Source organism: Electrona antarctica (genome assembly GCF_951216825.1).
Source record: "Electrona antarctica genome assembly, chromosome: 6".
Classification (NCBI taxonomy): domain Eukaryota; kingdom Metazoa; phylum Chordata; class Actinopteri; order Myctophiformes; family Myctophidae; genus Electrona; species Electrona antarctica.
The window spans coordinates 1,946,051-1,967,394 of NC_136811.1; the positions used below are offsets into that span (position 1 = coordinate 1,946,051).

A 21,344-nucleotide genomic window follows, 5' to 3' on the forward strand; every position below is an offset into this window, starting at 1 on the left:
TCTCCACTTTTCACTTTATTGGTATAGAACAAGTCAAACTACCAGCCAGAGGTGGTAACCATGATGTCCTTCTCAAACAACGCGAGGCTTACTGGATACACACATTGCAAACCCTCTACCCGAAAGGGTTGAATGATGAGCTATTATTAAATGTTATGCTGTAATCCATAAAATGTATTAATTATATTATTGATTTGAACTTCATGTCCAGTGGGGTACTAAAAGCACCATGTGTCTTCTTTTTTATCCTTTAGGCCACTCTTGTTTGAGTATGGACCTTTTTGACATTTATTTACTTATTTAATTGTATGTTGATTTCCTTATGTATTATGGCATGACTTATATATTATTCCCTGTATTGTTGTAATTGGTGACTTTCAATAATATACTAGGAATGTTCTACAGAAGTACTGCACCTTTAAGTCACATGACTGGGTTCTTCACAGCTGCTATCTGATGAATGATTACTATATACAATTTGATTGGTTGTCTAAACCTACTGTTGTGTATTTAATGAATGTCAGCCTATTCTCAAACTATGCCTGAAGAAGGCCGAAAGGCCGAAACATTGCTATGACTCTTTAAAATAAAGTTCTTGAACCAGCAAGTGGCGGTGTGCGGGTCTCTCCTCCTTCCTCATGCCACAGACATACAACATTTGTGATCAATACAGATTTTGATGGCATCGTGACTACGAGCTGTGCGGCCTCTCTCCTTTCTCAGTCATAGTTATCTCCTGCGGTCAGCACCTCCCCACTACTGGTGTGCGCTCCTACCTTCCTGTTTGTGTGATCAATAATTTGACCATGAATACATAATAAACTAAATGTGCTGCACATTTTTTAAATTATAATAATACAGAAAAGTCAATTTACGGCACTTGGCCTATAATGACATGCCCAAACAAAATGGAGATGCCAGGGTTAAAGAAAACCTTACGACCACCAGGTGACTATAAGACGGTCATTAACTGTGGCATGATGACAGTTTATTCCATATTTGAGGTTTCAATAATTGGGTCTCATCAGTACAGTTAGTGCTTCCATCGCATGTTACATAACATGAGAAAAGGGCCATTTAGGTGCAGAGGTGAGTGGGTGCGTGTTATATGGTTATTGTAGAGATTGCTTGCTTTTCAGAGGACAGGGTTGCTTGAGGTCATGAGGAGATCAAGTTCTACCAGTTCTACCTTATCAAACCGAAACTATTTGGTTTGGTACGGTAGCTTCGATAGTTGGTGACATCTTGATGAGACATCCTAGAGACAGTCTTAGACCTTGCATAGCTGTGATGTCATGCATGACAATGGAACAATGGAAACAGAAAGATAAGAGTCAAAACCATCATGTACATGTACGTACATGATGAGTGATTAGATAACGATAAAAAGAGCATGCCAGGATTTAAAGGAATGCACTGTCACAACTAGTTCCATGCCAGGGCTACTGTAACTTTGATCATAGGTGAACAAGCTTCTAAGTGGAGATTGTGGAAGTTGTGCATAATAGTCAAACAAACAAACTCCACATGTCTGGGGCCATCACTGCGAGCTATTCTAAATGCATGTTCTGTGTATTGGTAGTGATGGACTGCCTGTCAGTCTGACACCCGCTCACACCGGGATCTACTTGAATGGCTCGTGCGAGCTACTGGTATCTCGTGAACCCCTGGTTGGTTACCCCTGCTGTAGACTATTGGGGTTAAGTTGTCATTCATTAGAACAAAACTTCCATTTAACAAACATAAATAATTATTATAGTGGAAAATAATGGAGCAAAACGTGCAAAAATTCAATTTTGAGGTCAATGACTCCTCAAGGTCACCATATGTCATTCAGAAAGTGGTTCCACGTCTGAAATCAAACCTTGGGGTGTGTAGATGATATTCTGAAAGTTTCATGCTTTAGTCATAAAAGGCACAATTGGTTTGGTTATCCGCCGCACTTTAAAAATCACACTTGTGTGATGTGCACGGTGCCTTTCATCACAATGATGACGTCTTAATTGTCAACAACATGATGTCCAATCATATGAGGCTGCAGCACAGCTCAAAAACAATCATGTAGGGATTATGTTTACAGATGGGAGGAGATAGTTACGTTCGGTTGCAGGCCGTGCTGTGGGAGAGGTTGTGGTTGGAGACCTCGTAGTGACCACAGTGGTTGTTGTCAGGGCTGCCCTGACCGTGTTGGCATAACTGACAGCTGACAGCCTCTGGAAGTGGTATCCCTCATCATCCTCCCCAGTCACCTTGATGAAGAAACCCTGGGAGGGGGTGTGAAACTCAGGGAGACTCCACAGCCCTCGGCCACCCCGGTCAGAAGGCATTGGCACGGAGATATTGCCAAGTGAGTGCCCTGAACCGGACACCAGCTCCACATAGCTGAGCTGGCCCGGGGGGCTTAATCCTGTGAACTTCAACAGAACGTGCGCTGGAACTCCTGGGAGAAGGGATGAAAGGACATGATTATTCACCTTCTTCCACACATGATCTCAGCTAAATGAGATTTGCCAAACACGCGAACAGATCCAACGCGTGCACAGTACCTTCTATAGACCTCTCCCTGGTGGAGCTGAAGTCAGAGGTGGGTGCACTGGAGAAGCCAGCACGGAAGTCTAGATTGCTGACACCCGTCACCCTCAGAGTGTGCTGTCCACTGCTGCTGACCTGGAAAAATAACGCTTAGATATTTACTGGTCCTGTTGGTCTATAGCCTACATGAAAATGTTACAATAAATCATGATCAACTCTTAACAATACAAATGTAATCGGTATCGGAATCACATTACTTTTATTTAGATTTTTACATACACAATATTGCATACTTAACAAAACATAGATTAGTGCATACATTAGGGATAGGGTAGGCATACTATTGCCTATAATAATTTTGTTATTAAACCCCTCTGCCTCTGGCGTGTCACATTTGTTTTAAATGCTAATTTTAGTCCTGGGTGGTATGGCCGACTTGATACTGTAGCCTAGGGCATATTTTTCATGTTATTTTAACAACATTTTAACATACTTAAAACACATCTTGCAGGAAAAGAGAGATTTACAACTGAAAACCAACTAGGAGACTAACTAATAGGCCAATAGGGCATTTGAACAGTGATGCCTGCCAGTTACAATGGGGGACATGGTCTCAATTTGAACACTTACGCCTGCCAGCCACAATGTGGGCTAATTAGGGATAATACAACTGAATGAAGCCAATTTAATTTAATTTAATTTAATTTAATTTAATTTAATTTAATTTAATTTAATTTAATTTAATTTAATTTAATTTAATTTAATTTAATTTAATTTAATTTAATTTAATTTAATTTAATTTAATTTAATTTAATTTAATTTAATTTAATTTAATTTAATTTAATTTATTCCTGGGGCTATACCTTCAGATTCCACGCTCCAGGTCTGGGGAACTTCAGATTGACGACACGAACTGAGTTGGAGATGTTCAATAGCTCGGTGAGACCTTGTTCCACACCAACAACGTGACCTACAGAAAAACAACAGACAAAAGTATCTTTTCAATTAAGAAAATGTTTATTCTCGTCTATTGTTTCCTCTCCACACCAAATATCTTTTGCAACACGTTGTGAGCCTGAGCTATTTTCACTGAATGTTCGCCCCATAATACGGACACAGTTAAAATGGTTAAACTTTATAAAAATGTGTTGTCTACCTATAGAGATGAATGGACCCACACTTTCCTTAAAGCAGCTGATGATAGCCGCCATAAAGGTGTTACAGCATGCCATAATCACGCATCCATTATGGCAACAAAAATCAGCATAATTTCTATGTATGTCTAAGACCCTAAAGCTTTAACAGTAGACCAGCCAATATGCAGTAAAGTTGGGACTTAAGGATGGCTCCATGCATACAGTTGACATTTTTGACTCAAACACGAAGAAACTTTGGCATGAATCATCTGCCTATACCGAGGGGATCTGTGAGCTGGATCTGCGGTGCCGGTCCACTGAGCGACACGGTGAACTCTCTCAGGCTGGGGTCAAAGGGCAGCTCCCACGTGTTTTCCTGAGCACCGTCGTGGTTGGAGGACAGCAGATGAACCTTCCGGGCCTGAAGGTTCTCCTCCACCCACTTCAGAACCTGCATGGGAAGTGGGCGTGCATGGGAAACACCATATAATGGTCAAAGACAAAGTCCCGTCAGGGATTCGCAAAGAAACAGTACCATGCTGGGCCAGGACAGGAAGGATGAGAAGGTGAAAAGGATGAGAAGGAGAGAAGGTGATGGCCCAACCTCCTTATAACCCCCTCCGATTGATGTGTATTTTGATTTATTTGTATTTCATAGTTATCGTCTCTTTGAGATATCTTAATAACTTTGGCATGTACATGACGATTCCTTTGGCAGCTTTTTCTTTTTTGATGCCCAGTTTGTGGGTGTGCGTGTGTACCCCATAGCAATGATTTGATTAGCTGAGCATTAATGCTGTAAAAGCAGGCCACCCCAAGCACTGTAATCAGTGATCACACAGAACACACTGAATATGGACATAATAGCATTGCTTTGATGTAGAAAGATACATCAGAAGCTTGTCTAGAAGTATGTACGTTTTGTTTTTAATGTAAGACCATTCATTAGAAACATGTGAAGAAGACCCACTAATTAAGTCTAACTGTCCACATTGGCCAGAAAATGGTCCCTTATTCCCAAACTAAAGACCACTAATGGTCCCTTATTCCCAAACTAAATATTTGTATTAGTATTTCAGGCTCCTACTTGGCCTCACCCCCCGAAATGTACTGTAATTCTGCAAACTGTTAATAAATATCTCAATCAATCAATCAATCAAAAGTCCAGTGACATAAGCACGCAATTCATTTCAATCACTTTGTAAAATCGGTATGGATTATGGGGAGTTAACCCATTATGGACGAGAACCCCTTTTGGGGTATGTTTTGTCATTTTTGAATAAATATAAATACAATATTTTTACAATTTGCCCCCACACACATTTAGCTACATACAATGAGAAAAGGAGTGGGGACTATATTCAATTTTAAGAAAGAAACCACACCCATGAATTACATGTTATTCTGCTAGTTCTGCATGCATTGCCAAGCATCGATTAATTAATTATTAATAATTAAAGACCATTGTAACCTTTTTTTAAATGATTTATTACCAACCCTATTTGACTTTTCTTACCTTTTCTGTCTTTTTTTTTTAAAAGTGATCTTTTCCTTACCTGGGATCAATAAAGGATGGCCTAGGTCTGTATCCTATATCCACTCACGTCTTTGACTTTGTCTTTGCCCAGGTTAAAGACCTGTCCAGAGGAGCTGGCTGCAATGTCCTCGTAGGCTGTGTAACCAGGATGAGTGCGGTCCCCACAGTCCCCAGTCAGCACAAACACCACCTTAGAACCACACAGTGAACAGAAGACTTGATTGAGCTATATATTATTATTATTATTATTATTATTATTATTATTATTATTATTATTATTATTATTATTATTATTATTATTATTATTATTATTATTATTATTATTATTTTAATTAAACGCTCAAATGATTTAAGTGTTGAATAAAGGAGAGGATGTTACTCTATTCATTACTGTCTTAAATTGACTAAGGCCATTTTCACACCCAAAGTTCGCTTAGAAGGTCCGGATCAAGGACCAAGGACCAAATATTTGCATTTTGATTTTGGTCCGTTTGGTGTTCACACAGGACTTTGTAAAGCGAACAAAATATGTAAACAAATTACACGTGGACATGTTAAGCGAACATAATGGTGAAAAAAAGAAAAGAGGTCATTTTACGAGAGAAAAAGAACATGAGGGGAAACCACTGTCTACAATTTTTGGGCACAACCTTCAGTAGTTCAGTCACACAGAGAGAGAAGAGAACAGCAATTACATGACGGGTGCAGTACTTTAGTACGACTTGTCATTGGTCCGAAAAACGACAACCCACCTCAAACCCTAACCTAACCATAACCGCAAGCACGGGAGCAGGTGCTAGTCCGAGGTGCGGACGCATGTCGAACCAATGCTCCGTCGGACCATAGTATGCCTCCCTTACATGACAGCAACAACTTGCTATTGCATTCATTGTCAATGTCTCCACCAGGCCGAAGGCATGGGGAGAGAGTATGTTTTGCACTCCGTCCGTGTGTGTGTGTGTGTGTGTCCTTCCTTCCTTCCTTCCTTCCTTCCGTCCGTCCGTTATCAGCTAATCTCCGCCACCGTTGGCCCAATCCATGCCAAACTGTGCACACACACTCCATGGATGCCAACGATGAACCTCTGCCCCAAATATTCCTCAACGGCCTGTTATAGCGCCACCATGAGGCCGATTTAGGCAAAACACATTTCTGTAGATTACCCATACACATTTTATCCATACATCACACAATTCGGTATACACTATCTACATAGTCATGTGACAGTCTCTCGGGACCTGAAGTGGGGGCCCAACATCGACACCCTCACAAAAAAGGCCCAGAAGAGACTGTTTTTTCTGAGACAGCTGAGGAAATTCCACCTCCCAAGGACCTTGCTGGTTAACTTCTATACTGCCATCATAGAATCTATCATCACCCTCGCCATTACTGTTTGGTTCCCCGCTGCAGCGGCCTAGGACAAGGCCAAGCTGCAGCGGGTCATACGATCAGCAGAGAGGGTGATTGGCTGCCCTTTGCCCCCCCTTGAGGCCCTGTTTAGGAGTAGAGCTTCGAGGAGGGCCAGGAAGATCATGGCTGACCCTGCACACCCAGGCCACAGTCTTTTTGCCCTGCTTCCCTCAGGCAGGAGGTTGCGGTCCCTAAAGACTATGAAGGCCCGACATTCAAACAGCTTTTTCCCCATGGCTATCCGGCTCCTCAACGCTGCTGGTGTCCCCCCCTGACCCCCCTTTATCCTCTCTCCACCCCCACTCAGAGTGGAATGGACTGACTTGTGCTCTGAACTGATCACTTGAACTCTCTGCACTTTATTTTATTCACTATTCTTTGTCTTGTCCTGTTTTGCACTTGTCCTAATGTTGTAACTGCACTCTGCTGTCCACCAAACCAAATCCCTAACATGTTTACATGTCATGGCAATAAAGTCTTCTGATTCTGATTCTGATTCTGATCAACACGGATCTGCACCATTTCCCATCCTGATTGGCTAATATTGGCTTCCAAAGCTCACATGATTGGTCCGTTTCGAACAAAATGCCACAAATCACAAAAACAGTGTGCAATTTCCGTGAAATTATACACGCACATTTCCACTAGGCCGAGGACGACATGCCACTCATTCTTTTCCAAATCAGCCTCATGGTGGTGCTATAACAGGCCAATTCCTGTTTTTAGCTATAACTACATCAATCTGTATACAACGTATGTATGCGCACTCCCTAGAGGCCATGGAAAAACATTTTCCCTGCATCCCTCCACATCTGCCGGTTATAGCGCCACCATGAGGCCGATTTCTGCTAAACACATTGCTTATGTTAGTCGCACAGATTTCATCCAAATCTCACGCAAATCGGTACACATGATCTCTGTAGTCATGTGATCAAGACGAGTCTGTTGGATTTCTCAGATTCTACACCGATTGGCTAACATTGCCTTCCAAAGTTTTCACTCCAACAAGACAATTGTTGCAAAAAACAAACAAACAAATAAACATGTTTACATTACTCCTAAACATTTTGCCAAACACAGTCCTATCCTCCTGGTGGAGACCTGTGCCCAGAAGGGCACTTTTTCTAGTTCTTCATATTTTTTTAATAAGCCAAATAAGAGCAACAGAGGAGCAGCTTGAACAATAATGTGCTTGCTGCATGCAACCGGAGACGTATAGCCTATACAACAAGCCATCCCAGGGGTGCGTTCGGAAATGCGCACCGGGAGCGCACTCGCCTATTAGTTTGCATTGCACAGTGCGCTATTTCCGAACGCGCCCCAGATAAAAAGGACATTTCTTCCATGTGCACCTTAACCCGATTAGATATAATATGTTATTTCTGTGCATCAAATCGGCGGGGAATTTGTCATATTATGGTTTAAACTTGAAGCCGTGCTGGTCAGTAGCCTATGCTTCAAGTCAGAACAGCTCCGCTGCAGCAAATTGAGTTGACCTAGTTTCACGTCTTTTGCTATGTAATCAATTAATCATTTGGGACCATGTGTGTAGCTTATTTAACATTATAGGCTAAATGGCTTACATGTAGACTACTCTTGACATTCGTCTTGAAGTTGTCAACTTTGGATCTTTCTATTCGTGCGGCCGACCGGCCGTGCGCTATAGAGCGAGACAGGATGATTTTAAATATTTCTCTGTATCTGCGTGACTGCGTCTCTCCCATAGAGCTATATCATATCGGGTCTCTCCCCCCATATGTGTGCGCGCGCGACACACACACACACACACACACACACACACACACACACACACACACACACACACACACACACACACACACACACACACACACACACACACACACACACACACACGACAGAGAAAAAAGGAGGGGGCACGAGTTGAAATAAACCTCTCTCTCTCGCATTGTAACGGTTTCCGCTTAGGCTGGTTAACGGTTTTAGGGGTGCCAGGTAGATCTGGTCTACCAGAGAAATAATATTTCTCCTTTTGTTTGAGTTCTTCCTCATCTGGGTTTAACCACAAGTGTAACCGACACAAAGGACTTGCACATTAAAATGCAAACCCTTACACCAAGAAATAAACACAAACACTTGTCAACTCAGTTCAAGTTATTATATTGAAGGAATTCAACCATAAAGCAATTCACCACAGTTCATGAACAAACCAACAGTTAAATAAACAAAAGAAACAAAAGATGCATGTCAGGAACTGGGGTTACACACGTAACCTTCCACCGTCAATTCACACCAACACGTTTACCTTCCCAAGTTCATAGATAATAAGAATAAGAATAAGAATAAGAAAATGAATGTAGAACAGTGTACCACGGGTCCGTGCCCGGCAAGTATTCAAAGTGTTCAGATCGGCGTGACGCAATGTGAATGTCAATGTGTGAGTCCGTCTGTCCGAGCAGATCGGCTCTTTTCAAACAACAAAATAATAAACAAAACAGGCTTGAAATAATAAAGGGGGGAAATACCACTGCTCCGTTTGTGATAGATGACAGGGACAGAGACAGCTCAAGATGCGGGGATCGTTGTAGGTTTTCCTTTATTGTCGTCCGTTGAAGGGTTGTTTGTAGCTCTGCAGGTTTTATAAACGCCCGAGGCTACGCCACTTTATACGGACCAAAACGACACGAAACACACTTGAATCGAGGGGCTAACTTCCTCGTTCAGTCCTCTCTCTCACACTGTCTCTCTGTCTGGCTCCAAACTCGCACTCGCTCACGCACCCGCGCACTCAACGGGGCATTTCAAAAGGCGGTTCCCAGGGGTGAGTGACAGATGTCACAGTAGACGGCTCGGGGACCATTTCGGGCCGTCACACACCTCCCCCCCTGAAAAAAGTAAGGTCCTATCCTTACGTCCATTTACTTCCCATATCGTTTTGGGCTCCTTTTCCTCAACTGGTAACGACCAGTAGGGGCTTTAGTCTCCAGCAAACTTTCATCCTCATCCTCCTCTTCCTCTGTCGTCACAGGGTTCTCTGAGGGGACAGAAATTTTAGTTGGGGAGACTTCAGAGTCCGGAAAACCAAGGAAGGTCTCCTCGTCGCTTTCCTCCTCCAGGATATCCAGAACTTTACGGCGCTCCAATTCCTCCATTTCCTCTGCCGAGGGGTAACAGGCCTTAAGGCGTGAGACATGGACAACACGCATGTCTTCACCCGTTTCTTCCTTAACCGCTCGATAGTTCAGAGGGCCCAGCTGCTCCACAATCCTATATGGACCTTGCCATTTTGGGGCTAGCTTGGCTGTAAAGGATTTTATACGGGTGGGTCCTTAACCACACCCGATCCCGTACTTGGAACTGGACTTCCCGTCTCTTCTTGTCGTAGTTCCTCTTCTGCTTAACTCTGGCTTTTGTCAGATTCTCATTGACAAGAGCTTTCAAGTCATGAAGCTGAACTACCTGGTCGTAGCATGCAGAGTCTGGCGTAGCGTTCTGAGGTTGAAGAGCCTGATCCAAGGGTCCACGAAGAGGACGGCTTAGGTTCAACTCTGCAGGCGTCACTCCAATAGACTCTTGCACGGCTGAGTTAAGAGCAAACTCATGAAGGTGCTGATCCCAGTGTTTGTGCTGGGTCCCTACGTAAGAGGCAATCATTGTCTTCAGAGTTCGATTCACTCTCTCCGTGAGATTCGTTTGAGGGTGATATGCTGTGGTCAGCTTGTGTTTCAAGTTCCACCTTTGGCAGGTCTCCTCGAAGAGGTCTGAGACAAACTGAGAACCTCTGTCTGAAAGGATGAAGTCTGGTACTCCCCAGCGCGTCAAGATCTCCCTTGTGAGAATGTTGGAGACGGTCTTTGCAGTGGCCTGACGAAGACCAAAGAGCTCTACCCACTTGGAGTAATAATCGACAAAAACGAGCAGATACTCATTTTGTTTGGAGCTCTTTGGGAATGGACCCATTATGTCCACTCCCAACATTTCCCACGGTTGGGAGACAATGGTTTGCTGCAACATCCCAGCAGTCTTTCGGCCTTCAGGCTTGTACACTTGGCAAACCGGGCAGTTTTTGGTGTGGGTCTTGACATCCAAGCTGAGGTTTGGCCAGTACAGTACTGCCTGAAGTCGTTTGTACGTTTTGAATCTGCCCAGATGACCTGCTATTGGGTGTTCATGGAAGTGTTGTAAGAGTTATAGACGGAAAGGTTGTGGAATGTATACTTGGTAGAGGGTTCAGTGGGGCAACTCCAAGATACGGTAGACTTTGTCCTCAATGATGGTCAACTTTGTGGTAGGGTTGATGACCTGTTCTCCCTCATCCAGAATGTTCTGGTAGATGACCTGTGTTTCAGGATCTTCCTGCTGGGCTTTCCAGATGGTCTCGTCTGAGAGAGGGAAGTCATCTGTAGGCGAGTCTCGATGGCTGGACAAGACTGTGGCACAAGTGGGTTTAGAATGGTCAACAGGATCTACCGGAGCTCTTGAGAGTGCATCCGGGACTGTGTTGTACTTCCCCTTCCTGTACTCCACTGCAAAGGTGAATTCTTGTAAGCGAAGTGCCCACCTGATAAGTCTGGTACTGGGGTTGTGCGTTTTGAACACCAACACAAGTGACGAATGGTCAGTGACGACAGTGAAGAACCTGCCTTCAAGATAGTATCGCCACTTTTCCAGAGCCCACACAACAGCAAGACATTCCTGCTCGGTGGTTGAATAGTTGCGTTCCGCTCTGTTCTACTGGCGAATGCCAGCACTTCTTCAGTACCAAGTCCAGTCCGTTGAGCGAGTACTGCTCCCACACCGACATCGCTGGCATCGGTGTATACCACAAAGGGTAAGTCAAAGTTTGGGTGTCTAAGTATTGGAGGGGTGACAAGGTGGTGTTTCAGAGTGTCAAAGGCAGTCTGACACGCAGCCGTCCATTTAAACTTTGCCCCCTTCCGCTTCAAGGCATTCAGAGGATCGGCTATGTGCGAGAAGTTGGGTACATACCGGTGGTACCAGCCGGCCATGCCCAGAAATCTCTGTAGAGCCTTGAGGTTTATTGGTACAGGCAAGTCCTGGACTGCGCTGACCTTTCCAGGATCCACCTCGATTCCTTGGGCTGACACAATGTGTCCAAGGAACTTCAGTGAAGTCTGGCAGAAATTGCTCTTTTTAATGTTGACAGTTAAGCCAGCTTCCCTCAGTTTGTTCAACACTTCCTGGAGGTCCTGGAAATGTTGTTCTCTGTCCTGGGAATAGATTATGATATTGTCAAGATATACAAAGCAGTTCTTCCCCTTCAGCTCACCCAATGCGGTCTCCATGAGTCTTTGGAAGGTGGCTGGCGCATTCTTCAGCCCAAATGGCATAACCTTGAAGCGGTAAAGGCCTTCCGCACAGACAAAGGCAGTCATGTCACGGCTAGGTGGATCCATTTCAACCTGCCAATATCCACTGTTAAGGTCAAGGGTGGTGAAGATAACTGAGCCAGACAAGGACTCCAAGATCTCGTTGATGGTAGGCAGAGGGTACGCATCGTTTTGGGTGACACTGTTCAACTTTCTGTAGTCCACGCAGTACCAGTAATCTCCTGTCTTCTTGGGGATAAGGACAACAGGAGAAGCCCAGGGAGACATGGACCGTTCAATGATGTCTTTGGCCAGCATATCCTGCAGAAGTTCATGTTGGATGCTGTACTTGGCTGGAGACAAACGATAGGGCTTTTGCTTGATGGGCACAGTTTCTTGTGTAAGATGTATTTTGTGCTTCAAGAGCCCAGTGCGTCCCAGCAGTGATGTACATACATCAGAATTCCGGCGTAGCTGTGCCAGCAGTTTTAACTCTTCAGACTGTTCCAGTTGAGCTCTCTTTACTGCGAGTTCAAGTAGATCAACTGGGTTGTTCTGGGTGGGCAGAAAGGGAGGGACAGCAGAAAAGAATGCGACAGTAGGACGCCAATCCTGTAGCTTTGCCCTTTCTGACAAGAAAGAGTACTTCTTACCGGGGTTATGAGGGAACCAGTAAGAGTTATGAGTGACATTCATCTGGATACCACTGATGTACATGAAGACAAGTCCCAACACAGCAGGGAAAGCAAGAGTTTCGGGAGGTAGAATGACTGAAGGGATCGTGTAACACTGATCATAGTCGAAGCTCAACCTCACTCCATCCAAGTGGTTGCTTGGCTCCACCATCAGCCAGATACAAAGGACCTTCAACCCAAGGGTGAAGTTTCTGGTTTTTGGTCTTCACTTCAGTCCACAGCTGCTCATTGAGTAGAGTGTAGGATGACCCAGTGTCCAGTATGGCTTGTCCTGTCCACAGCCCTACAGCCAGAGGTAAGACCAGCTGACGTGGTATTGGTCGATGGGGAGGGACTATGGAAGGATAGACATAAGAGTTTTCTCTGGGTCTTTCTGGTTGGGTTAAAGCACCGAGTGTCGGTTGGTTTGTCTGTTGCTGAGAGTTAGGATTGGATGATTGGTTTTTATTTGAGGACCTGTTCCGGTTTTTGGGGTGGTCAGGCGGTAGCAGAGAGTAACAAGAGTCCGGCGAATGGCCCTTCTTATTACATCTCCAACAGAATAGTCCAACATTGGATGTGGACTCTGACTGAGAGGGTTGGCTTTGGTTGGTCTGGTTGGGTTGTTTGTTTGTCTGCTTGTTTGAGGGTCTGGTGCGCAGGTCGTATTGTTGTTGACATACTCTGTCCTTTTCGAACTGCTGCCCCAGCCGAACAAGTGAGTCGACAGTAGTTGCTCTCTCTCTGAGCTGGCTAGCGAGAAGAGGGTTGATATTTTTGAGAATCAACTTGATGACCTCATCCTCCTGTATGTCTGGGTTCCAGCGTTTGCACAGCGAGTAGTAGCTGTAAGCAAAGTCCCTGATACTCTCCTTCTCGCCTTGAACACGGTTTCTGACTCTGTCGGCTAACTCATCCGTGTAGTCTTCAGACAAGAAAGCAGAAGAGAACTTGTTCTCAAAGTCAGCCCAAGAGTGCGTGTTCAAGCGTGCCACGTTCCACCAATCTCTAGCAGTTCCATCAAGCACATTGCGTAATGTGGCAAGCAATTCGTCATCTGCTAGAGGATTGAGAGCAAGGAAATCATGACACCTCTCAAGGTAAAGGAGTGGATCAGAGCTGTCATCCTTCTTCCCAAAAGTAGGAAATTCCAAATTAATTGGCAGTTTCCCTACAGCGCGTCGAAACATATCAGTATGAGCAGACGTATGAACAGGAGAGCAAGAAGGATGGGCAGAGGTGATTGGTGAAGTGTTAAGGAGACCATGATTCTGAGGGCAAGGATGCATAGTAGAGTGCTTCTGGGAGGGTGTGGCATGACGTGTGGCCACTGGGTTGGAGAAGGTGGTTTGTTTTTCAGGGGGTGGCAGAGTGGAGGATACCACAGAAGCTGTGTGCAGTGACCTTTGTTTGAGAGTGGTCATGTCAACAGACATGTTCTTTAACATTTGGCTGCATTGTGAAAGCTCCATTTGTAAGTGGGTTATTGAATTCATTAAAGGAGTAGTGATGGCGTTTACTTCTTTGAGAAGCTCCTGGTGGTGGTTCTGTAAGCGCCACTGAATGCCAGTGAAGAGTTGTGTTCTGTGATAATCAAACTGTTTGTCAATAACAATATTCATGTCCCCTTTGTCCTGATCATGGAGTTGTGTTATGTGGTTAGACAGTGTGTCAATGGCATATTTGAGCTCCAATGTGTCGCTTTCCTGTTTCTCTCTGAGTTGTGTGATTTGGTCATGAATGAGATTCTGAGATCTGTGTTGGTTCTGACGCAGACCGAGTACATCACCTTGAATTTGGAGTAACGGAGGTGGGAAAAGAGGTGGAGGTGGCCTTCGGCCTTGTGCAGGTGGAAGATCATGGTGTGTTAAATCAATGAGGTCCATATCAAGGATAGAATGGCTGGTGTGGCTTCCTTCCTCCTGAACACTGTTGGCTCCACTGATTGGTTGATTGACAGGTTGATTGGCTGATTGATTGACTGGTTGATTGACTGAATGATTGACTTGTTGGAGGGCGGCACCAAGTGGTGGATTGACTGGTTGAGGGGCGGCGCCAAGTGAGTGATTGACTGGTTGGTGGGCGGCGTCAAGTGACTGATCGGCTGAATTGATTGGTTGATTGAGAACATCAGGTGCCTCGTTGACTGAATTGTTTGACTGATTGACTCCAGCGTTTGTTTGGTTGAGTTGACTTTGATCCATGTTTGTTTTATTTTTCTCAGTGTTTTAGAAGTCCCATCTGGGGTGCCACTTTTATGTAACGGTTTCCGCTTAGGCTGGTTAACGGTTTTAGGGGTGCCAGGTAGATCTGGTCTACCAGAGAAATAATATTTCTCCTTTTGTTTGAGTTCTTCCTCATCTGGGTTTAACCACACGTGTAACCGACACAAAGGACTTGCACATTAAAATGCAAACCCTTACACCAAGAAATAAACACAAACACTTGTCAACTCAGTTCAAGTTATTATATTGAAGGAATTCAACCATAAAGCAATTCACCACAGTTCATGAACAAACCAACAGTTAAATAAACAAAAGAAACAAAAGATGCATGTCAGGAACTGGGGTTACACACGTAACCTTCCACCGTCAATTCACACCAACACGTTTACCTTCCCAAGTTCATAGATAATAAGAATAAGAATAAGAATAAGAAAATGAATGTAGAACAGTGTACCACGGGTCCGTGCCCGGCAAGTATTCAAAGTGTTCAGATCGGCGTGACGCAATGTGAATGTCAATGTGTGAGTCCGTCTGTCCGAGCAGATCGGCTCTTTTCAAACAACAAAATAATAAACAAAACAGGCTTGAAATAATAAAGGGGGGAAATACCACTGCTCCGTTTGTGATAGATGACAGGGACAGAGACAGCTCAAGATGCGGGGATCGTTGTAGGTTTTCCTTTATTGTCGTCCGTTGAAGGGTTGTTTGTAGCTCTGCAGGTTTTATAAACGCCCGAGGCTACGCCACTTTATACGGACCAAAACGACACGAAACACACTCGAATCGAGGGGCTAACTTCCTCGTTCAGTCCTCTCTCTCACACTGTCTCTCTGTCTGGCTCCAAACTCGCACCCGCGCACTCAACGGGGCATTTCAAAAGGCGGTTCCCAGGGGTGAGTGACAGGTGTCACAGTAGACGGCTCGGGGACCATTTCGGGCCGTCACAGCATGCATCGCATGCATTCATGATGATGTAGGCTTAAAATGAACAGATCTACAAGCTTACATACTGTAGGCCTACCATACGGAACCATACATACCATTCCGTGTCGATAACTTGTACGTCTTGTAGGCTTGTGGCTATATGTTATTTTTGCACATGTGAACCACGCTGCAATTACATTTGCGCTGCGCCTCCTAGGATGCGTGTCTACTATATTATAATCAGCTGGCAGCTGCTGTCATATATCAATAGTGATTCCCGTAAAAAACATGCTTTTATAACAAATTATTAAAGCAACCTCACAACTGCCGATGCCCGACGGCTATTTTGGCTATCTTCCTATATTTGGTCCTCTATAAAGTCCGAATGCGTTCACACCAGTAACGAACCGCACCTTGGTTCGTTTGGAAGCGGACCGAGTTCGGCCTTTTTTGGTTTGTTTATTTGATCCGCACCAGAGTTCGGATGCACGTTCACACCAACCGAACCAAAGGGGTAAGTGGGCCATGGTTCGTTTAAAACGAAAAACGAATCCGGTGTGAAAGTGCCCTTGGCTTAAAGGGCACTTAAATTAAATTAAACGTTTTTGTTAGATAAAAACTTGACCTCTTTTATACCATTTTGTAACCGTTAGGAACCAGAATCGATAACCGGAACCGGTATCGGACTCATTTACACTTTAGTAAACCTAGACCTGAGTTGGCGTTGTACTCTTGTTTCCCTCTACTACACCAAATCTCTCAAAAATAGCTGATCTACAAGCTCACAACATGTCACAAATGTTCCTCCCAGAATAGAGGGTATGCACTTGCATAAAGTCAATGGCAAATCGAGTGGCAAAGTTGAGTGGCAAAGTGAGTTTAACGTTGTTTAACATTGTTTAATACAATCAGATAAGACTTTTCAGTTTGGATATAATGGGCTGTCAAGGCCGGAAAGTAGTTTTTTGCCACTCAGTGGGTGTTCCTGCATTACTTCCGGGTATGATGATGATGTCACGCGCATACCCTCCAGTCTATAGGGATGCTAAGGTTCCAATGGATAATGCCTTGTGCTGTACATACCTGTGACTGTCGTTGCTCCACCAGCTTCAGAACATCTGGTTTGAGGTGATAGTCCTTGGCGCTGGCGTCAGCGAAGACATAGATGAAGGACCGAGGAAGGGAAACCTCCAGAGCCTTCTTTATGCCTCCCGTACTCATCTCAGGACAGTCCCCTCCACCCTGTCAGATTCAGTCAAAAAGCCACCGATCAAATCACATTGATGAAGCACTGTTCTGTGAAATGCACTGATTTAATGAAACAAATAAATACATAGAAATATCATGTCAGTAGTTAACCATTGTCAACCACAGAATCATAATGTCCCTGGTTTTATTCAATTAAGAGACCTGTGTTGCAAGATTCCTCTCTATAAACTCTCCAAACTAAAATGAAATGAAGCAGAAATTCAGAAAACTGCCTAAATTGTTATCTTAATAAAAGTTAGATTGGATAGATATTTATGTAGACTTTATGAATACAATACAACACAGGAAAAGTCACAGTGAAATCAATGTGGTTAGGTTATGAAAATGTAAGTATATATATATATATATATATATATATATATATATATATATATATATATAGTGTCCTCTGGTTTTGGACCTGGTACTCACCGCTACAGACAACTTATCGAGGTCCTGCTGGAATTTCTTAGGCCCTTTCCCAATTCCTTTTTTAACCCTACCCCTCAGCCCTTGGCCCTACCCCTTATCCCTTGCCCCTTCCCCTTGTCCCTTCATAATGAGTGTCAAGGGGTAGGGGGATAAATCATCACCCTAGGAATTGGAACGTCCCTAAATATTGAACGTCCCTTGTAGATATTGATATATTGATATACAACCTGTTCTCAGAAAATAGCTGATCTGCAAGCTCACTACAGGCCAGTGGTCCCCAAACTTTTTCATGTCAAGGACCCCCAAATTGACAATAATTAGCCTGCAGACCCCCATTTGAAGAGATATGCCAGGGACCCCATAGATTTTTACGAATCTAGCAGTGTCACGGACCGCCAGTGTGACATGCATTAGTCCATGGACCCCCATTTGATGGCATTTCTGTCTCTGGGACCCCCAATTTATATTGTAAAATCAATGTTAATTAACTGAGTGTATAAATGGACCCTTATGGGTCCATTTGGTTCCAAACTATAATTTAGCTGGGGACCCCCTGGAACTCTCCCAAGGACCCCTGGGGGTCCCCATAACCCACTTTGGAAACCACTTTCCATAAGCTGTAGATCGGCTATTTTGGGAGAAGAGATGGAACGTAAACATTGCTGTGGTTATGATGAAACAAATATATTGGAATTTTGTCTCATCTTGGTAGCCCACCAGAATGAAATTCAGCTAGATATAGCTCATTCTGACACCTGCTCAACAGTTGTACCTGATTCATTGATTATTGTATTAACAGTTTGTATAGAATGGGTACAGTTATATCATATACAGGGTTAGAAAAAGGAAAAACAATTTACAGTATAGAAAGAAGGGGCTGTGGTCACTGTGTTCATTGTTTTTAATATCATTAAGAACAGTCATTTTCTATCATGTCCTATGACAAGTCGTGGTATGCTACATATGATCATATGAATGATAATGTTTCAAATTCAACAACATTTAGGACAATGAAAATGTCATCGTGATTCATCTCCATCCAATGTACAGGCTGTACAGCAGCTTGCAGTCTGTTCCATAGCTGGTTTGCCTGGGGGAAAAAACAACACCATTGCTAATTAGTTATGTCACTTTTGCAACTTGTGGGGATTAGCATAACATTGGTCATGATAAAACCATACAAGCTTTCACTGCAGCGAGTAGCCAACGTTATGCAGCGACAGCGTTATGTAGGTACAGTAGGCTATTTCACGGCTTTTAAGAGCTCCAAAACTGCAGAATGTTGACATATCGTGGTCTGGGGGGTCGGACTGATGCCTGCTAGTTAAGCTAGTTTGCATCCGAGTTGTTCCACCGGGGCACCAGCGGTAAATAAAAAATAAAAAAGCGCCGATGCCAAATTAATGGTTAACGTTACCGTAACGTTGTATGAATGCAACGCCGTAGCATATCGTTAGTTCAAGTGAGGTAACGTTAACCTTTGCTAGAGATTGCGATATTTTTGGCGATGCAGATTGTTAACACATTCAAATAATATTGGTTATTATCATATTCTTCCATAATAAAGGACGAAAAAGGCGTCTTACCTCGTCCGCCTTCCGCCCTCTGTGATGTCCCTCCGTTTTAAGTCTGGTCGCGAAGTCCCTTCATTTGAAGGGGATCCTAACCCTCGCCCTCGGCCCTAACCCTCGCTCCAAAGAGAATTGAGAAAACCCTTCCTCCTCACGTGAACGCGCATCAGCAAGGGGAAGGGCTAAGGGCCATGGAGAAGGGGGGAATTGGGAAAGGGCCTTAGGGTCTGTCGTGATGGACACAGGGCCAATACCTATGAGAAAGCATTGATGAGACCTGATATTGTACACAATTTTGTTCCATATCGTCTGTCATGTGGTCTAGAATTCCTTTACTATCTGCGTCTGTACTATAGTATTAGGTAGCCTATATTGATTATTTGAGACACAAATAAAACGTTTGAGAAACACTGGCTTGCAAGTGTATAGGCTATGCTCCGCCTGCTGTGGTATAGGCTACTCATGGTTGAGCTTGCATGCTGGAGCTCTTTGTTGCCACTTAACATGTGATCCAGACTTACAGATGTTTTACATTGAGCTGTTCAAGTAAACCTCTATAGCCTACTGTAGAACTCGATCAACAAAACGGTGTAGCAATTTAGCAAAAATGCTGTTCCTCTATAGACTAGACTGTTATTTTAAATGTCAGAGTTCCATGATACATGGAATGTACGTATGGTGTAAATGTAATCTAAGGAAAACTGTTTAATCGAAGGCTACCTGGATCATGGAATGGGACCAGCACAAAGTTCTGGACGGGTCTGGGCTTCCGGCTGAGCGTCCTCTCCAGGATCCGAGAGGCGCCCTCTTTCACCTGCTTTATATCGTCTCTCATGGAGCCGGTCACATCGATCACAAAGGCCAGGGTACTGGATTCATCCTCTTTTTCTGGCACTGCAAGGACACAGTTGATACAAAGCGCCAAGACCAGGCAATTTAATACCAAACAGGTATTATTAACAGGTATACATCTACTGCATCTTTATGCTACAAGGTGACTGACTGAAAAACACAATAAAAGTAAATAAAAGGTTGGTTTTTTTTGTGTGTAACTTGACCCGACTGTGACTTTTCAATAGTTTCCCACTAGATTAAACGTTTCTCAGTGAGTGATTAATTGGGACTCTCCAAGAATGTTACCAACTTTTCTTTCTGGGCTTCCGGCTGAGCGTCCTCTCCAGGATCCGAGAGGCGCCCTCTTTCACCTGCTTTATATCGTCTCTCATGGAGCCGGTCACATTGATCACAAAGGCCAGGGTACTGGATTCATCCTCTTTTTCTGGCACTGCAAGGACACAGTTGATACAAAGCGCCAAGATCAGGCAATTTAATACCAAACAGGTATTATTAACAGGTATACATCTACTGCATCTGTATGCTACAAGGTGACTGACTGAAAAACACAATAAAAGTAAATAAAAGGTATTTTTTTGTGTGTGTAACTTGACCCGACTGTGACTTCAATAGTTTCCCACTAGATTAAACGTTTCTCAGCGAGTGATTAATTGGGACTCTCCAAGAATGTTACCAACTTTTCTTTAAAGCCACCACGCTGTGTCTTTATTTTGATCAAGAGTCGAATTATCAAAAAAGCTGGCACATGATGTAATTCACCAGAACCAAGGACAGGTGTCATGGTTAAATTGGAGTTTGAAGTTACAATGAGTTTGTATAGGATGGGGCGTGTCTGATAAGATCAAATATCTAAATATTGAATCAAGCAACTTAAAAACTGTCCCGGGTGTTCACATTCACAAGCGTAGACGAGTAGACGATAAACACTTTTTTGGAAGTGAAATATCTCTTTAAGCATCATAATACCGTGAATCCTAATATGAGGAGAGTTGGAGGCAGTTTACCTGTGCTGGTAGTTTGCAGTCTAGCAGTCTGTATGAACAGGACTAGTAGAACACTGGACACTGTCACCACGGTCCACATCATGGAGATCAGTGGGGAAGAACAAAAATATATATGTATATATATACAGACTACAGCAATGCATATACAATTGAAATTGGATGTACAGTATGTACACCCAGAGCATTCACATATTTCCACACATTCAAGATACTAGCATCTTAATTCATGCAAACACGTCAATTCCATCAGCCAATGCAAATGCCTCTCTTACCTGAAGTGGGTTGTGTATCGACCCCCTGTAGGTGCGAGTTTATATAGCCTGCCTATCCCTGTGGGCCGTCATGATGACCTCCAAAGGGTGTAACTGTTCCAAGCATGTCCAACCCATCATTCCTTCTGCTACCCTCCCCCACCTCAATATCGTACTCCAGAAATATGACTGATATGTGCGTGTCTTGCCACCTGTCTCACGGATCCGTTTGGTTC

At 43.8% G+C, this 21,344-nt stretch overlaps 1 protein-coding gene across 1 annotated transcript; it reads right to left on the reverse strand.

The window, feature by feature from the left end:
• Positions 1 to 2,057: 2,057 nt before the first annotated feature.
• On the reverse strand, positions 2,058 to 20,936 carry LOC306924329 (hemicentin-2-like; the record flags this gene model as incomplete). The annotated part of the gene is made up of 10 exons (XM_079502821.1): positions 2,058 to 2,440; positions 2,547 to 2,667; positions 3,396 to 3,502; positions 3,948 to 4,119; positions 5,273 to 5,395; positions 16,831 to 16,989; positions 17,428 to 17,463; positions 19,218 to 19,252; positions 19,719 to 19,892; positions 20,858 to 20,936. 10 exons carry the CDS (start codon positions 20,934 to 20,936, stop codon positions 2,058 to 2,060), a joined length of 1,389 nt encoding a protein of 462 aa, XP_079358947.1.
• Positions 20,937 to 21,344: the final 408 nt, after the last annotated feature.